We start from the raw sequence: 17,882 nt of genomic DNA on the forward strand, positions 1-17,882 counted from the left end.
ATGGGATGGGATGGGATGGGATGGGATGGGATGGGATGGGATGGGATGGGATGGGATGGGATGGGATGGGATGGGATGGGATGGGGTGGGATGGGGTGGGATGGGATGGGATGGGATGGGATGGGATGGGATGGGATGGGATGGATGGGATGGGATGGGATGGGGATGGACGGGATGGGGGCACCTCTGGGCTACACCTCAGGGATGAGTGTCCCCTTGTGACCCCAAACCAGAGATCTGAATTCCCATGAACATGGGAGTGCATCAGCCTCACTATGAGACCTCCAGGGTTCAGGAGATGGTGCAAATGGCACAAGGCTGGCAGCCACCCCATAAGCCTGACAGGAGACTTTGCAGGAGAGGCAATGAGCGTGATGCCACTGTCAGGAGGAGGAAGAGGAGGAGGAAGGCTGGGTTTCACATGGGAGCAGGCCCCAGGGCAGGGCGCATTCCTGCAGCTGGCATAGATGCAGTGCCACGTTCCCAGGGTACCCAATGGGGCTGGGCAGGGCCTGCGGCCACCTCTGCTGCCACTCACAGTGCCCGGCTGTGGGTGTTGGTGATGAGCTCACCTCCTGAGACATGACTTAATTCCAGTGGTGCCAGTGGCTGATGGGGGGCTGCCGTGGGCTCTGTGTGTGTGCGTGCACGTGTGTGCATGCATATATGCATGTGCCTGTGCATGCATTCATGTGTGTGGTGCTGGGTCCTGTGCCCATTGCATTGAGGGTGTCAGTGGGCTGAGGATCCTCAGCATCAGGGTCTCTTGGCACGAGCATGCCCTGCAGGCAGGAACTTCTCTAATTAACAAACTGCAGGCCGTGGATAAAACCCAGTGACTGAGGGATTTGCTGACACGAGATGTGCTGCACTGAGATAAAGCCCAGACATGTGGCTGTTGTTCTGCACAGACGTTGCACTGAGCAGACGTGTTTCCCCCCTGGCACTCCCTCTCTGCCTGCCCCATCTCCTGTTGTGTAGGGGGGGATGGAGGGGATGGGATGTTGTTAGGGGGTGAGGGTCTCCTGCTCACAGCATCACTGGGGGTGGATGTGGACCTTCTGGAAAGGACAAGCACCTCAAACCAGCAGATCCTGGGTGGCTTTAAGCTTGGTTTCCCTCTCTGCTCCCACCATGGTATGCATGGGTACGTCATTTTCTATAAGGGTTTACCCTCTGGACCCCTGTCTTCTCATACAAAGAGGTTGCTGGAAGGTGATCCTTGCTGCCTGGCTCTCCTGTGTCAGTCTGGGGACCTGCAGGCAGCTGTGGGCAGCTCAGCACCTCTCTCATAGAACTCCCCAAACCCCAATGCCTTCCTTCACCTTTCCTTGCCAAGGGAGAAGAACTGGTGCAGCTGGTCTCCCTGCTCCTCTCCACCCAGATCGTGTCTAATTGCTTATTTTAATTAATATATTGGAGGCCACTCAAAGGAAAGCGGGCGAGATTTGTTAACAAACCACCGCAGGGATCGTCTGCCAGCCCCAACCCATTCGTGTCACGACGGATTTGAATCGGCCTCCTTTTGAATTCCCTCTCACAGACAGATCAGACGATTTGCATCCCCCCCCATAACCACCTCACCCTCCCTGTCCTGTCTGGGGCTGAAGCTCCTCACCTCCAGCATCACCTCCAACCACATTCATTGCTGTATAGTCCCCACCTGCTTCCAGGAGCTCCATGGGATGGGGTTAAACTGCAGCTCTCAGTGCTCCAATTCTGGGCTCCACCCCAAATTTCCCTTTTTAAAACTATTTTGCCCCCCCCCCATCCCCTTTTTGATTCTTTGCTTTTCTTTTCCTATGCTTAATTTAAACCATTGTGTTTTTTTGTTGTGTGGTTGTTTTTTTTTTTCAAGGGAAATTTTAATGTGAAAAACATGGTGTTTTTTTTTCTACTAACTGCAAGCCTGGGCTATGTAAGCAGTCAGTTTTCTTGTCTGAAGGGAGCTGTGGGGTAGATGGGGCTCTGTGGGAGGTGTGGGACCCACAATGGCTCTGCCACAGTTCATACACACCTCCCAGTTCAGGCTGGGAATCATTCACCCCATCCACCTCCCCTTGCACCCCGTTCAGACCCGCACGGCTCCATGACGTTTTATGGAGCTGTTGGCTCTTCCCTGCAGGCAATCTTTGCTCTTTCCACAGCGGCGGACGAAGCATTTCCACTGGGGAAACCACACGGGCAGCTGAGTCACTGCTTGTTTACACGGCGTGAAAGGTGCTCGGAGAAGTGTGTCACCGTGCAGCTTTGTGCGTGGGGGACCTTGTGTGCAGGTCAAAGCATGGAGAGAGCAAAACATGCAAGGGAATAGCTGCACATGTGCTCAGGTGGCTTTGTGCATGTGTGCAGCTGAGTGCCTGCTCTGCTTCATCACAGAGGCATCCCCTGCACGCAGCAGGAGGTGAAGCCCTTTGTGCCTATGGGGCCGTATTAGGAGCATCCCCCAGCCCCAGCAGGTGACCTGAGCTTATGTAGGCATCCAGGGTTGCTGAATGGCTGTGCCACCCCACGTTGCTCCTGCCCGCTGCACCTCCTGGGGCTCAGACAGACATGCGGGCAACGAGATTGTTTTGTAAGGAACTAATTAAGGCGGCTATAAATCTGCGTGTGCATAGACAGGAGAGATGAAAACCAGAGCCAACTGCAGGCCACAGACAAGAGACATCTGTTCTTTCACTCAGAGGGAGATGTACTCCATCACACACAGCCCCTTCTCGTTGGCTGCGCGGGGCCCCGGGACACCCCTACTGCCTCCCCTCTGCCTGCTCCCCCCATGCTCCCTATTCTACCTCCCACGGAATCAGAGAATAGATGGTGCTGGAAGACACCCTAAAGCCAATCCATTTCCAACCCTGCTCCTTTCCTTCCCCTGCTGGAAGGAAAGAGGCATCAGGATAAAGCCATGAAGAGCAGCACAGAGCAGAACTATGGGTGCAGAGCTGTGGGTGCTGCCCTGCAGGATGCTCCCAGCAGTTCTGCTGTGCTTTGGTTTAACACTAGGCACAATGAAAAAGCAGAATGGGTCCCTCCCTGGGTATTCCCAGCCAGGGCAGAGCTCCTGGGGTTCCAAAGCTGGAGCAGACAGCTCCCATCCAACTGCAGCCAGAGAGTGTGCCGAGCACATCGCTGCCAAAGCGCACGGCGGGGTGCAGGCAGCAGCACAGATCGAGGTTTTAATTAAACATTTGACACAGCGCCTTGTGAATTCTTCCCCGAATAATTAAATCAAATTGCCTGCGATAGGAGCGCTTTTATGACACACCAAAGAGCGGCGTGAGAGGTGGCAAAGAGAGGCAAGGCGGGCTGGGGGGCTGCGAGATGAGGCTGGGTGGTGAGGTGCTCAGTGTGCAGCACACCCAAGGATGCTGCAGCAGGGAGCAGAGCTGGGAGCAGCACGTCAGGCTGGAGGATCTGCAGGTGATGAGAACACGAGAGCTGATCAGATCTGCAGGGGCAGGTCTTGGGAAGCTGGGCACCCCTCCCCGTACTCAGGCTCCCACCCTTCCCTCTCATTTTGCAGAAGTGGAAGTGTCCCAGTAACATGAAACGATTACTGAGGTGAGGAGCATCCAGCTCAGCACTTCTTGGCATTTGTTCACGGCTTTTCATCTTCAAAGCTCTTTGTAGCCATTAGCTAACTGCTAATGCAACCTTCCTGTGAGATAGTGCAGGATCAAGCAGAGGAGCATTATCTTGCAGCAGCAGATGGGGAAACTGAGGCTCGGAAAGAGGTGACGCTGCTGCCCCAGGCACAGGGCGAAGCTGCGTGTCAGAGCTGGGGGTGGAGTGTGCCCAACCAGGCATTGAAGCACACAGCACTCAGCCCTGTGCTCTCTCCCCAGAGCCGGTGATGCAGCTGTGAGCAATGCATAACTCCCTGGTTTGCCTGGCTGGAGCTATTCAAGCACAACAGAGAAAATCCAGCCCCCTGGGGCAGCACCCAACAACTCAGCCAGCCAGCCCCAGCACCCCAACAACCCCATCCTGGGGGTACACATGGGTGCTGCTGCTTGCACAAGTGCTGCTGCACTAGTGCAGGGAGGGTAGTGGGCTGCTGGGGCCTCCTGCTATTCTTCATGGGAGGAATCAGCATCTGGAACCCTGCTGGATTTGTCCAAAACCTCCCAGCTACACCCACAGGGTCAATATGAAACCTGTGTGCCCTGACCCCGTGCTCTGGGAGAAACACTTCTCAACTGACTGTCTGCTTGTAAATTGCAGCTCTAATCGGTTTAGCAGAGTTTAATTAGCCTGAACTGATGAGAGAGGCGAGATTCCCTCCTTAAAGGATCCGGGCAGTTTAAGAGAACAGAGTCACAGCTGCATCTTGAACCTCAGCCTGAAATCTTGCTGCAGACCAAAGCGTAACGGGAACCTCCTGACCCAGAACAATACCAGCACCCAGACAGAAAAGGTCAGATGCAAGGCTGCCATTCACTGTGGCTGCAAAGAGCTCCTTTGTCCCAGCTCTGCCCGCCGCCCCCGAGCCCCACGTGTGGGCCGATGGCTTTGGCTCCCAAACAGCAAGGAGTTGAGCTCCAGGAGAGCAGCAAGGCCCTAAACCTGCCCCAGTGCTGCAGCAGGGCAGCTTTCTCTCATGGTTCCCATTCTTTCTCTCCCTTTGCCATATCAGTGCCATCCTGCAAGCTCGCAACTGCCACCTGCCCCATTGGTGGATGCAGCAGGGGATGCAGTGGGTCCCCTCATCTGAGCAGCTCAGATGGTTTCTGCTCCCAGTGCTGCTTGAGAACCAGCCCCGTCCCCCTCCCCAAGCCCATCTCCTCACATACAGCAGTGCTTGTAGGAGAGCAGAGCATGGGGTGATCCTGAGCCGTCGGCACAGTGCTTCCCTTTGTCACTTAGAGAAGGAATAAGGGGCCTGACTTGCTCCCCTCCTGGCCTCCAGCTCCTTCTGTCCACAGCCAGAATGCAGAGACCAGCTGGGCTGCTCCATCCAGATGTGGTGGCTTGGAGAGAGGTACGACCCCATCCCTGCCAGACATGCGGGTTGTGCAATGCTGCTCTCGGCCAGGGAAAATCCCTTCTTGGCTTCTGTGAAGCTCCTCTGACATCCATGAACATGTGAGCAAGTGCATCACTGCCTGCTCTCTTATCGAGTCCAGCTCAGGGATTTGGCTCCCCAGCCCTCTGCCCTTACATGGGCAATTGCTTGCAGCGGATGGCACATGCAGCTGGGAGCACAGAGATGGGACTGAGGCAGGGACAGCTGCTCAGCCTGAGTTCATCACCATGCTGCAGACCTGTGCTTCCCATGCTCCCAGGCCCCCTCCATCCTCCTGTGGGACAGCAGGCGCCTTGCTGTGCCCTACAGCACACACTCTGCTCACAGACAATGTGGCACTTCAGGCCCTATGGGCTCCTTCAGCGATGCCCTACAACTTACACCAAAGCTGGACCCAATTCTGCACTACTTGGGGGTACAGAGGGAGAAGAGAGGGGAGATCAACCTCGATGGAGAGCCAGCAGCTCCCCATTCCCATTGCCTGGCAGGGAGGGATGTGGCAGTGGCAGCAGACACCATCACCCTGCCTGTGGTTCTGCTGGCATCACATCCCTCCCCAGCCATGTGGCCACTGTGTCTTGCTGGACCCAAACTACACGCAGGCAGATCCTGCACCAGAGTGATCTTCTCATGCTGTGCTGGCATCCAGCTCGGAGTGAGGCGGCTGCTGCTGGAGCAGAGGGGTGGTGCGAGCTCCCCAGGGCCATCCATATGGGGCCCCTTCTCCTGAAAGAGCCAGGCCAGATCTGCTGAAAACATGACCTCAGCTGAGGCCAGTGCAAAGGGTAACGTGTTCCCCTCAGCTGCACGGTGCGGAGGGACAGGGAAGTTCATAGGCTGGAAAAGGCCCCTGGAGCAGCAGCAAGGAGGAGTGAGGCAGGAGGGGACCCTGTGGCCTGGCTCTCTGCTTTGGGCTGATGTTGAGGATTCTGGCTGCACCCCAATACACAGTGTGCAGTGTTGGCAGGATGGCACTGGGCAGGAGACCATCTGACATTGGGCAGGACCCCCTCTCTCAGTGACAGCGTGTGTTTTGGGGGGTACATCCCCCCCCAGACCTTCTCCTTTTCCCCCTCATTGTGCAGGGCATGATCTGACAAGGGCTGCTGCTGCAGAGGAAGTGGGACCTGACAATGCCTCAGTTTCCCTAATGTCACAGTGTGGGTGATGCCGGGCTGTGGAGCTGCACAGCTGCTTGGGATGCAAAGCTGAAAGGAACCACACGGCACAGACCCAGCAGGGTTCTGAGGGTTCAGATGGGGTCGGGGGGCTCACTCTGGCCACAGGGGTACAGTGTCAGGCAGGTGTAGCACCAACCCCAGCAGCAACCAACTCATTGGGGTCTCCCCATGCAAAACTCGCTCCTTCTGCCCCAACCCTTTGTATGCCCGGGGGTGCCCCAAAAGCCGGCAGTGCCACTGCCCCCTCTGCATCTCCAGCTGCGGACACACAGACACGGGGACACACAGACACGGGGACACACAGACACGGGGACACACAGACACGGGGACACACGGTCTCAGGGACACACGGACTCGTTCCCCCCACGCCATCACCCCTCACCCTTTGCTCCCCGCTCCCCCCCTTTCCCCGTTCCCTCCCCGCCGCCCTCAAGCCGCCCGTGTCCCTCTGCAGCTCCTCCTCCCCGAGCCCCCGCCCCTTAAAGCCGCCCGCCCCGCCGCTTTATAACGCCGCCGGCCCCCGCTGCAGCCTCACAGCCAACAGGTCCCGGAGCGTCCCGGTTGCGTCCCGTCCCGCCGCCGCCCGGCCCGGCCCGGCCCGGCCATGCCGCTCCGGCTGCCGTTTTGTCTGTTCGTCCTCTGCAGCCTCGTCGGCGGCGACGCCGCTCACGGTAAGAGCGCTCGGGGCTGGAGGAACGGGGCAGCCTCACCCGACGGGAGCTGATGCGCCGCGTCCCGTCCCGTCCCGTCCTACCGGCAGGTGCCTGGGGCGGGGGCAGGGGCGGCCCCGAGTCCCGGCTCCGTTACCGGGTTGTCCTCTGATTCGGTCCCATCGGGTCCCAGCGCCCTCGGGTGCTGGTTGAGGGATGGAGCTGAACTTGAACCGGGAGCGGGGCTCTGCTGCTGGTTCCGGAGGCTCCTGGACCTTCTCCATCTTTTTTGCCTCTGTCAGCATCGGTTGTGGGGCACAGCAGTGGGCAGTGAGTGCCCTGCTGGGCAGTGTGACCCTGCTGACACAGGGCAATGCCACGCATCAGCCCGCTGTCCCGGCTCCAGCACGGGGCTGGAGGTGAATGCAACCATTGGAGCTGCCCATCCTGCAAGGAGTCCAATAGAGGGTTTTGCAGCTCATGGTCCATCGAGCTCCAGTGCTGTGCAAACTACTCCGCTAGGTTGGGAAGGACTGGGAGCCACGGCCAGTTCATGGGCTGGGTGTGGAGTTTCCAACTCCAACCCCTCCCTGTTCAGATGACTGTGCTGGCAGCTTGTACGGGCACTTGTTGGCATCCAGGCAACTTGGTGGCCATGTCCATGTCTGGGTTGGTTGGGACCCATGGGCTCCAATCACCCTTCCAAGCCCTTCTCAGCCTCTCTGTGCTCAGCTGAGGCTGCTGCCTGCCAGCACCGCTTCTGCAGCACTGCTGGAGTTTCCATCTTCCCCTCCACACGATCACGTTTGTCTCCATCACTCACTGCCAGCATGGGCAGGGAGCAGCACTTCCTGGACAGCACTGTATTGAGGTGCCCTATAGGGCAGAGGGGCTCTTAGGAGGTGATGCAGCCTTCAGAATCACGGGCAGCACTGCCCCAGACTGTGGGATTTCCTCTCCTTACTTCACAAGATCCCATTCAAACACTGAGAAGCCCCAGGTGTGAGCACTGTGTGCAACCTCTGGCTTGAGCCCGTGGCCTAAAGGCTGAGAGCATGGCAAGTGATACAGCCAGGGAAGCCCAGAGGATGTAGTGCCTGGGGGGTCCCCACACAGCCTGGGCCATGTCCCCCTTCCCTGCCCATCATCTGCTGCTTTGAATATGTGGGTACATGCGTGGGGATGGAGCAGAAGGTGGGAGCTGAAGTGCTGCTGTGTCAGTGGGACTCAGCCCCATGGAGGTGTGAAAGCAGCTCCTGCATCCATATATCACAGCTGTCTTCTTGCTCAGCCTCCCTGCGGTTCCATGTGAGCACTGCTGGGGCACAGTGAGGCTGCCATGCAATAAGGGAACACTGGACCCACAGTGCTGGAGTGAAGGCAGGAGGTTCCCATGCATGGCATCCAATGGAAGCTTCACCTTTTGATATGTTATTGGTTTTGCTTAAAGACACGCGAGCTGCCAGCTCACTTTCTGGTGGCAATGATTCTGCAAATGAAGCTATTTTGGAGTAACCAAAGATCCCTGCTGGGATGCTCGCAGACTTACACACTTATCTCCTGGGTTCTGCAGGCACCAGGAGGCTTTTGGCTCTCACTGGGGACTATAGAACAAGGCAAGGTCTGGCTTTGCTACCATGCTCTCCTGGCACAACATGCATAATGGGAATCTCCTGGGCTGTTTTAATGCAGCTCCAGGCTCCCTGCTGGCTCTTCCCTGGAGGCCTCTCCCCGTGGGCATCAGGCACCCATGGACCATAGAAAAACCATGGAGAGCTTTGGGACTGGGAAGCTCTAGGCTTGCAGTGTGCATGTGGGCAAGTGCTCTTGGCATGAGAGCACCCCAGCTCCTGCCTGCTGCTGTGGGAGCAGACCCAGCAATAGAGTGAACCTGACCTGGAGCTGCATTCTGCTCTGCCTCCTGTTCAGGTCATGCCTCGCCTCCAGCTTCCCCTACAGCAGCACCATTTGCAGTGTTCAGGCTGCTAATGGATCTTCCCTTACAGTCCAGAAGGAGCAAAAAACCAGCAAGCTTTATACAGGGTCCTCAGGCTGGTGCTGAGACTCAAAGGATGTCAGTGCAGGTGCCCATAGCAGTAAACACAGCTCCATATGCCAGCACCCAACATCCAGCAGTGCTGGCATTGCTGCAGCCCCGGGTGCTTTGTGTGTGTGGCTGCTTCTGGAGAGCTGGGTAATATAAGGGGGATTGAGATGGCAGGATGGATATAATGGAGGACAAATGGGCTTCAAAGAACCATTGGATAAATTCCCAGAGGGTACAGGGCCATGTTGGCACCGTGCTGTGCTCCAAGGTGCCCAGATGTGCTGCTGGATGCCCACAGGGCCAGTGGGCTTTGTTCCATCCGTACCCACATGAATGGCTTCAGGTCCTTGCATGGAGCTGCCACCTCCACAGCAGCATTCCCTTATGGAATTCCAAAGCAAAATGGGGCTGGGGGGAGCTGGGTTGGGGGGTGTTGATGCCCCATAGATGAGCCTTTGCTTTGGAGGAGAGCAGCTCCAGCCCCGTGCTGGAATCTGGCAGAGGGATCCGTCCCTTCCCCCAACCCCAAGCACATCTTTAGCCGTTTAACAGACCTCAAACGCAACTAATGAGAACATAAACCCAAATAAGCGTCAGAAGAGGCTGCTTTGCAGAGGCGGAAATTGCAAAGGAATCACTCACAAAAAGGGGAAGAAAAAAAAAAAAAAAGAAAAAAAGAAAAAAATAGTATAAATGATTTGCTCATGAGGTTAAGGAACAAACAGGCTTTTGACTCAGTGGGATCGGATGCCGCTGGGCTGGCTGTGTCCCAAGGGCTGTGTCAAGTGCCCTGCTCACAAAGGCAGAGTGTGTGGGGCTGTGTGCTGCAGGGATGGTCCCTCTATGGGGCTTGTGATGCATTGTGAGCTGGGCAGGGGGTGCTGGGAGGTGTGGGGATATGAGGGGATGCTGCCAGGCATCACATAGTGCCACCCCATCCTCTGCCCTCCCTGCAGGTGGGATCTGCTGGCTGCAGCAGGGGAAGGAGGCCAAGTGCACCATGATCCTGAAGACAGGAGTGACATGGGAAGAGTGCTGCGCCAACGGCAACGTGGACGTGGCCTGGTCTAATTACACCTACCCAGGCAACAAGATCAGCCTGCTGGGCTTCCTGGGGCTGGTGACCTGCCATCCATGCAAAGGTGAGTGTGAGGCTGCGGGATGGGGGCAGCAATTGGGGCTGAGCTCTGTGCTGGGGGTGGCACTGAACCACGCAGCAGTTCCCGATGCCGTTCTATTATTGATATCCTTTTTATTCACGGGAAGATGCCTTTCTTCCCCTTTTACTCCCCCTTCCTCCTCCCGACGAAGCCAAGAGCGTATGTGTGAGATGGCTTTACATAACAGACAGTTCCAAAAATGGAAACCCTCCAGCTGTGAGTTCCAGGCCTTCCAGATGTTTTGGCACATGCCACAGGCACGGATCCCCTCTCAACACTTGCGTGGTCGTGTGAGAACCCACTGAGGACCTGCTGACCACAGGAATCGGGAGCAGGTCTTTGGAAGGTCACTGAGTTATTTGCTTAAAGAGGGGTGGGGAGAAATGCTCTTAAGAAAACAACTCCTTCCAGTTGCCTCTAAGGTCCCACTGCAGCCCCAGTACTTGGGGTTGGATTTTATGCCCTGTGAAACACATGGCAGGTGCTCAACAGGGATGGGGGAGTGCAGGGCAGCCCATAGAGGGGCATTGTGGCTGCCCGGGCTCTGGGAGTGGGACCTGAGCACAAAGTGACCATGAGATAAATGGGAAAGTTGTGCTGGTCTGGATGGAGCTGGGTGGGCTCCCTAAGCTGAGGGCTGGGTGTTGCTCCAGGAGAACCATAGCTGGGCACTGTGGCTCTGCTGGGATGTGTGATTCCTGGCTGTCCAACCCCCTGCTTCCAGGTCTGGGATCATCATAGATGGATGCTGATGCAATGGGATGGATGGAGCCCACTTAGGTGTGCTCCAGCTGCACTGTGCTCCCCTCAGAGCTGTTCAGAGCAGGTCCCAGCTATGGAAATCAGAGAGCAAAGCAGGAAACTGCCCGTCTCCCACCGGGGAATTTCTCCTGGGAACCTTGGCCAAGCAGACAGGGGATTTCCCCTTCCCCCTCCTCCCTTTGCTGTCTCCCGAAGTGACCCGGTTGCTGAAGGGAAATCTCCCTTCTTTATCTCCCCGCTGACATCTTCCCAGCACACACCCTGTCTGCAGGAATCCCTCCTGCTCTGGGGTGAAGTTGGGGCTGGGGAGGGCTCTATTCCCTCCTGCTGGGTGTGATGGAGCTGGGTCCTGGTGCTTCCCTTATCCCCAGGTGGCATTTGTGGCCATCTGGAGGCAGAGATGAGGGGCTCCCAGCCTTGATCTCCCCCCTCCTTACAGGCTGTCTCCTCCCTGTCCTTTGCCCCCCAGGGATGCGGTGGCTGCAGGGTCCCTTTGAGCCCAGTGCTGTCCTTGCAGGGAGGCACCCAGGGGACAATGTGTCCATCTGTCTCTCTGGGAAGCGGATGGGATGGGGGGTAGGGGGGGGAAGATCTGCCGCTCTCTGCTGTGACCTGCTCTTGTGTTCAAGTCACGGAGGCCTGGAGCAAAACAGGGCTGGGTATTGTCTGATTAAAGCCGAGCTCTTGATTGCCCAGACAACTTGCAAAGCCCAGTTCCTTCTGGAGGATCTGGGGCCTTTACAGAGATAGAATTTTTTCCATTGCATAAGAAAAAGAAATGTTTCCTTCCAAAAAAATAAATCCGTAGAAATGAATTAGCTGGTGCTGATCTGAGGGCCAGCTCTCTGGCTGGGTTAAGTGTTGGATGATGGCTCTGTGCTGCAGCCAACGACCTGCTCCTCCGCAGCTCTGAGCAGATCCAGATGCTGCTGCAAGCGGCTCTTCGTGCTGCAGGGGCCCAGGGGCAGCTCCAGGTAATGCTTTGTGGGTGCTGCTGTGAGCTGTGACGTTGTTGTGCTCCCCTTTGTCCCCAGAGAGCTGTGAAGGGGTGGTGTGTGGCCCCGACAAGGTGTGCAAGATGAAGCATGGGAGGCCCCAATGTGCTTGTGCTCCTGACTGCTCCAGTCTGCCCCGCAAGCTGCAGGTCTGCGGTTCAGATGGCTACACCTACCGTGATGAGTGCGACCTGCTGACAGCCAAGTGCAGAGACCACCCCGACCTGGAAGTGATGTACCAGGGCAAATGCAAAAGTAGGTTCTGCCGTACCCCTGCCTTGCTCCCAGGGTCCCCTATCCTGTGGCTCTTGCTGCTTTCAAGCTGAATCTAGGAGGGTAAAAGGGATGAGCAGCAATGAGCTCCCCCAGATTCCACAGCTTGGCAGTGGTGATGAGGAGCTGTGCTGCTCTGTCATGTTGTGCCAGCACATCAGGTCACCATCCCCACCTCTCCTACCCCCACACTCTCTATCAGTCTGGCCATCAGGGAGCTGATCCTGCCCTGTGCTGTGCAGACAGAGCTCCCCTCCCATAGGAACAGATCTGCAGGCTGGCTTTGCTCTGCATGGGGGTCCAAGCGCAGCCCCCACCTGCATCTCCCCGCCTGGGGTTAACTCATGGCTGAGCTCTCTGGCCCCGCATCGTCCTCAGTGCAGGGTGGAGCAGCAGAGCTGGCACTTGTGGCAGCTCAAACCGGGCGGCCAAGGGATGCTGGAGCAGCTCATCAGTCCAATGGGGGATTCAGCTTTGCTGCAGCTGGGGAATAGCAGTCCGTAAAATGTCACTTCCAAACATCGAGCCCCTTTTTGTGTTGTTTTGTTAAAGAGAGCAGTAATCCTCCTCTGCCCTGCCAAGAACTGTCAGAATTATTATGATTATTTTCGCCAGCCCTCCTCTCTGAAATGCTTTGCCTGTCAAGCTCTGGACTGCACAGTAAAATTTGGGGCAAGAAATGTGAGTTGCAAGCTGGGAGTTGCAGATGCCAAGTCTCCTTCCAATCCAGCAAGAAAACAGAGGGAGGAGGAGGGAAGGCTTTGAGCTGTTTACAGCATCCGGGGCGTACGGTGGGTCTGCTGTGTCCCAGGGCTGCTGGTGTGCAGAGCCCATAGGGTGGGGTGCATGGGCTCCCTGCTCTGCTATGGGGCTCTGAGCCCTCCCCAGGTCCCGATTTGCCCTGCTCCCTCTGTAATGCATAGGGCCACTCATCCTGGCTAGGTGCTGGTGGCCAAGCCAGCTTGAGAACTGTAGTGAGGACATTAGCTCCCCATGGCATGCATGATTCCTGCTTCCTTATTGCTTCCTGGGTGCAGGGGCTATGGGATTGGGATGCTGAACTTCACAACTCACTCTACATGAGATGCTGAGCTTCATCCTCTTGTGCTTCCCTTCAGAATCCTGCTCCAGCGTGGTGTGCCCCGGCACCCATACATGCGTGGTGGATCAGACAGGCAGCGCTCACTGTGTGATGTGTCGGACGGCTCCATGCCCTGAACCCACCAGCCTGGATCACGCTCTTTGTGGCAATAACAACATCACCTACCCATCCGCGTGCCACCTGCGTAGGGCCACGTGCCACCTGGGGCGCTCCATTGGTGTGCGGCACTACGGGAGCTGCTCGGGTAAGGGAAGGGTCAGGACTTATGGCCATCAATGGGGCTCTGTAGGGCCGTAATCTCTTTATACCCACTCATTGCTTTCTCCTTTTCTCCCTATATCTCCCCAGCCTCAACCAGGTTCTCCCTGGAGACGGACAACGCGGAGGAGAACTACGTGTGAATCCTTCCTCCGCCGCGAGGCTGCGGCCGGCAGACAGGGGCATTATGTGTATACTGTACAAACCATATACCTGATATTTATTAAGATTTAAAAAGGTCCTTATTTATATCTCTATGCTACGCAGACGCAGAGGGACGGCTCCTGGCCGTGCCTGCTCACATCCCTTGCACTGCTCCATGCCCAGGGCATCAGGGGAGCGCCTGCATTGCCGCACCCCCCCCCATCCCAATCCCACCCCATAACGTGTCCTTGGACGGCCGCCCCGGGCCTATTTATTTTTGGATTGAATTCTTGGTACTCTGCTGACGTTTCTGGCCAGGACCTCGGGGTCGAGTGGGAATCTGCTCTTTATCTTTCCCCGGAGGGGTTCAGCCCCAGCTGCCAGCAGCAGCACGGAACGGAGCGAGGAGCAGCGCCACGTTTGTGATGGATAGATCTCTATTTTTCTATGTTGGTTTTTTTTTTCTCCTGCGGTTTTTATAGCGACTGATTACATTTAAGCTTCTCCCCTGCCCACCAAGACCCAGCTTCCAGAAGGAGGCAAGGCTGGAGCTGCCCTGAGGTGCTCCGGTCTCTATTCCCAGCATCGCTGCTGCTTGTCCTTTATCCATCCATGGCCAAACCCATATGGAAGGCAGGGGGCTGCTGGGACACCCAGCCCTGCATCCCCCCTCCCTTTTAACACCTTCTGTATTTATTTTAACTTCCTCTCTCTCTTATTGTTGTGTGTGTACGTTGTGATCCGTGTACGAACCATCTCATCTCTTGACACCTCGCCTTTATATGAATGCCGTATACATAATATATATATATATATATAAATACCCTATTTTCTATTTTTGTATGGTTGTGTTCTGGTTGCTGAGGCAGGCGTTATAGGAACGTATACATTTCCTATTCCGTATAATTTAGGAGCATTTTATGACCGTGTTACAATTTGGATTACGATTAAAAACTGAATAAAAGCTTCTGCTTTTGTTGCATTGCTCCACTGCCCTGGAGGCTGCAGCAGCCTTGCAATGGAGGAGCACTTTCCCCTCTGTTACCTGCAATGGAAGCTGGCTGGAGAGATCTGTGATGAATTGGGTTTATAACCTCATTTCTGGCCCTGTTGGGGCAGCCTCAGCCTGGTGGGGTAGCAGGTGAAGCCTCAGCTCAGCCCCTGCTCCATGGCTGCACCTTCCTGGGCCACCAACCACATCTGTTTCAGCTTTGTGTCATGGTTTTTCCAACCCAGCCAAGTCTGTGAGCAGCAGCGGCGAGAAAGGAAAAGGGAGAGAGAGAGAGAGGCAAAGAGCGATGCAAATCAAATGTGTTCCTAATATCAGTGTGTGCCGTAAGGGTTTGGTATTTCACAAAACAATTCCTGCCATTAATTGAGTCCTGATGTGCAAAGCGGAGGCTGCAGCCTGCAGAGTGGCTTTGGTGGCTCCCAGGGCGGTGCTGCTGTGGCCCCAGCTGTGTCCTTGTATGTGGGGATGGGGGAACAGCACGGCTGCAGTGTGTCCCTGCCTGTGGGATGGGTGTTAGGGAGCAGCTAACACCATGGGGCTCTTGGTGCCATGCAGGTTTGCAGGAGCTGGGGTGGCTGCATCTCACAGTACTGACATCATGGCTCTGGTGCTGACCCACACCATGCAGCAGGAATGGGCTGCAGCAATGACATGCAGCAATGCCAGTGAGCAAAAGATTTCACCTTCCAGAACAGCTCTGGGAGTCAGGCGTCTCCTTCCCCTGGTCTCTGGGTGGTCTGGGGTGAGCTGGGACACATCAGCAGTGAGAACACCCCGGGGCTGGCAGCCCTGCTCTGGCATCATCCTCCCATGGGACCCATAGAGATCTGAGGTTCCCCTGGCTCTCCATCCTTTGCTGGACAACCCAGGTGTCCCCAAGGCCACCACTGGGCTCCCTGCTGTACAAACCATGAGGTTGCAGACTGTGTGTAGTGAGGTTGTCTCTTGGTCTGTCCCTGCAGGGTTCCTATGTCAGATCAGGGTGAGCTTGTGCTGGGGTGGAGAGGGGGAGAGCGTCTGTAGGGTTTTCTCCTACCCCAGAGCTGAGCTGGGGCCCCATAGGAGGTGGGAGTGAGACAGGAAGAGAGAGGGCAAACAGGCAGAGGTCTGGGAATGAGGTTTTATTTAGGGAGGAAAGTGGTGATGCAGCAAGGGGGGAAGTGTGGCACTGGAGTTCCCTGTGCAGCCAGGGGGATGCCGGGCTCCTCACTACCATCAGCCCCCTCCATTGCCTTGGAGCAGGCAGGGAAACTGAGGCAGGAGTGATGAGCCCTGGTGTCAGTTCCCATTGAACATCAAACCCCTTGGAGCTGGAGGGGGATGTGAGAGGCCTGGCCTTCCCCACCCTGCTGCTCTTTGATCCCTCCCCACCTTCCCTGGGCCCAGTTTGTGCTTCCTCTGCTCGTGGGGCTGGCGGTGGCTGAGCACAACGTGGTGCACCCACTCGATGTAGTTGGAGATCCTGGTGTAAATGTCAGGGTACCGGCGGTCCCCACATCTCTCCCCAGAGAACGAGACGACACCATAAACCTTCCCCTTGAGGACCAGGGGTCCCCCAGAGTCACCCTGTGATGGAGGGTGGGTTAATAACAGCCCTATGGGCCAAGGAGGATGGGAGGGTTGGGATGGGTGCGTGGCACTCACCGCACAGACGCCCTGCAGCGTGGCATTGCGGCTGGCCCCGCACATCATGTTGCCTGAGACACGGCCCTTCCATAGGGTCCGACACAGGCTCCTCTTGACGATGGTGGTGTTGACCTCCATCAGCTGGATGGGTCTCTCGCCGTAGTTGGAGATGTCCCCCCATCCCAACACGGAGCAGAGGGTGCCAGGCTTCAGGTCGATGTGTGGCCGGGGCAGGCGGATGCGCTTCACAAATGCATTCAGCTCGGCCGTGTGGTTTAACTGGGCATTGAATGGGGGGCAAGTAATGATCCCATATCCCGACCCTTCTAAATGGAACCAGTGCGCTCCGGAGACAGGAGGTGCCCGGAATACGGGCATCATCCATCCCGGGGGCAGCACTTCTTCGGAGTACACTGACATCTAGTGTCGGTCCCCAGCCCTGCCCGTGGCACCGGGGCTCACCCTGAGCAGACGGATGTCGTTGTCCACCGACCGAGGGTCGTAGAGGGGATGAGCGATGGATTCCTCGATACCAAACACCTGCTGGGACTCCTCGGGCTGCTCCAGGCTGTGAGCTCCCAGCACCACGCGGAAGGAGGGGTTGTGCCTAATGGGGAGATGGGAGGAGGGATGGGAGCCCCCAAATGCTGCAATGTGGGGGTATCTGTGTGAATGGGACCCGGGGGAAACTACTCACCTGGGAACGGGGCAGTGGGCAGCTGTCATCACCCACCTGGGCCACACCAGGAAACCCCCACAGAAATGCTGCCCGTCCATCTGGATGGAGGCGATGAAGGGCCGGGAGTGCGGCACCGCTGCTTTTCCCCCGATGATCCAACTTCTGTGAGCACCTGCTGGGTGCAGACAGTCAACAACCAGCCTTCAGACACCCAGCATTGCCCATGGGTGCAAAGTTCCCAGCCCTCCCAGCCACAACCTTCCCATCACCTGCTGGATGCAGCATTGAGCCCCCCAGGCTGAGGATGAGCAGAGCAGTGAACATTCTGCTGCAGCTCAGGCCACCACCACCCCCTATGGGGCCACCTGAGGATGGGGGGGTTAAATAACCTTGCAGGGTGGTGCTGTGGGCACAGAGATACCCCTCTGCTTCCTCCTCTCAGTATTGCTGCCTTGTGCAATCGATTGGGATGGAGATACGCAATGCTAAGGGGTGATGGAGGGTTCAGTTTTGCTGTGGCACTGCCCGGCAGCTTTCCCTGGAGCAGAGAAGAAGCTGTTTGTTGGGAAGAGAGTGGATGAAGGAAGGAAGGGAGAAAGCAGAGCAGCTTCCCAGCACATGCCTGGCTGATTTCATGCCTTGAGCTAATTGGAATGAAATCCCCCATGTCACAGAGGGTACAAGTGAGGACAGAGCCCCTCCATGGCCCAGGGACACCTCTAAGGATGTCCCCAGGGCTGACGGTGGCCCGGTGCTGTGTGTTGTGCTGCCTTTCATCCCGACCAGCTGCTGCTCTGCATCCCCACGGGTACAGGCTTGAAGGGATGGTGGTCGAAGAGCCGGGTTGCTCCTGCTGCAGAGCTGGGCTTGCCAGTGGTGGGCAGATTTCTTAATGCCACCGTGGATTGCAACTTGTCCTGGGCTTCCTGTGTCAGTTTGCCAGGGTTTACCCAATGCAACCGTCACC

At 56.7% G+C, this 17,882-nt stretch overlaps 2 protein-coding genes across 2 annotated transcripts; one reads left to right on the top strand and one right to left on the bottom strand.

The window, feature by feature from the left end:
• The first annotated feature begins 6,718 nt into the window (after positions 1 to 6,718).
• FSTL3 (follistatin like 3) lies at positions 6,719 to 14,567 on the top strand. The gene is made up of 5 exons (XM_015886362.2): positions 6,719 to 6,878; positions 9,861 to 10,046; positions 11,861 to 12,076; positions 13,213 to 13,440; positions 13,545 to 14,567. The coding sequence occupies exons 1-5, from the start codon at positions 6,812 to 6,814 to the stop codon at positions 13,595 to 13,597; spliced, it is 750 nt and encodes a 249-aa protein (XP_015741848.1). The 5' UTR covers positions 6,719 to 6,811; the 3' UTR covers positions 13,598 to 14,567.
• Positions 14,568 to 15,716: 1,149 nt separating this feature from the next.
• Positions 15,717 to 17,552, bottom strand: PRSS57 (serine protease 57). The gene is made up of 5 exons (XM_015886392.2): positions 17,185 to 17,552; positions 16,934 to 17,087; positions 16,699 to 16,843; positions 16,255 to 16,515; positions 15,717 to 16,176 (listed from the first exon to the last, which is right to left on the bottom strand). The coding sequence occupies exons 1-5, from the start codon at positions 17,237 to 17,239 to the stop codon at positions 15,889 to 15,891; spliced, it is 903 nt and encodes a 300-aa protein (XP_015741878.1). The 5' UTR covers positions 17,240 to 17,552; the 3' UTR covers positions 15,717 to 15,888.
• Between the last annotated feature and the right edge of the window lie 330 nt (positions 17,553 to 17,882).

Source organism: Coturnix japonica, chromosome 28, assembly GCF_001577835.2.
Source record: "Coturnix japonica isolate 7356 chromosome 28, Coturnix japonica 2.1, whole genome shotgun sequence".
Lineage (NCBI taxonomy): Eukaryota > Metazoa > Chordata > Aves > Galliformes > Phasianidae > Coturnix > Coturnix japonica.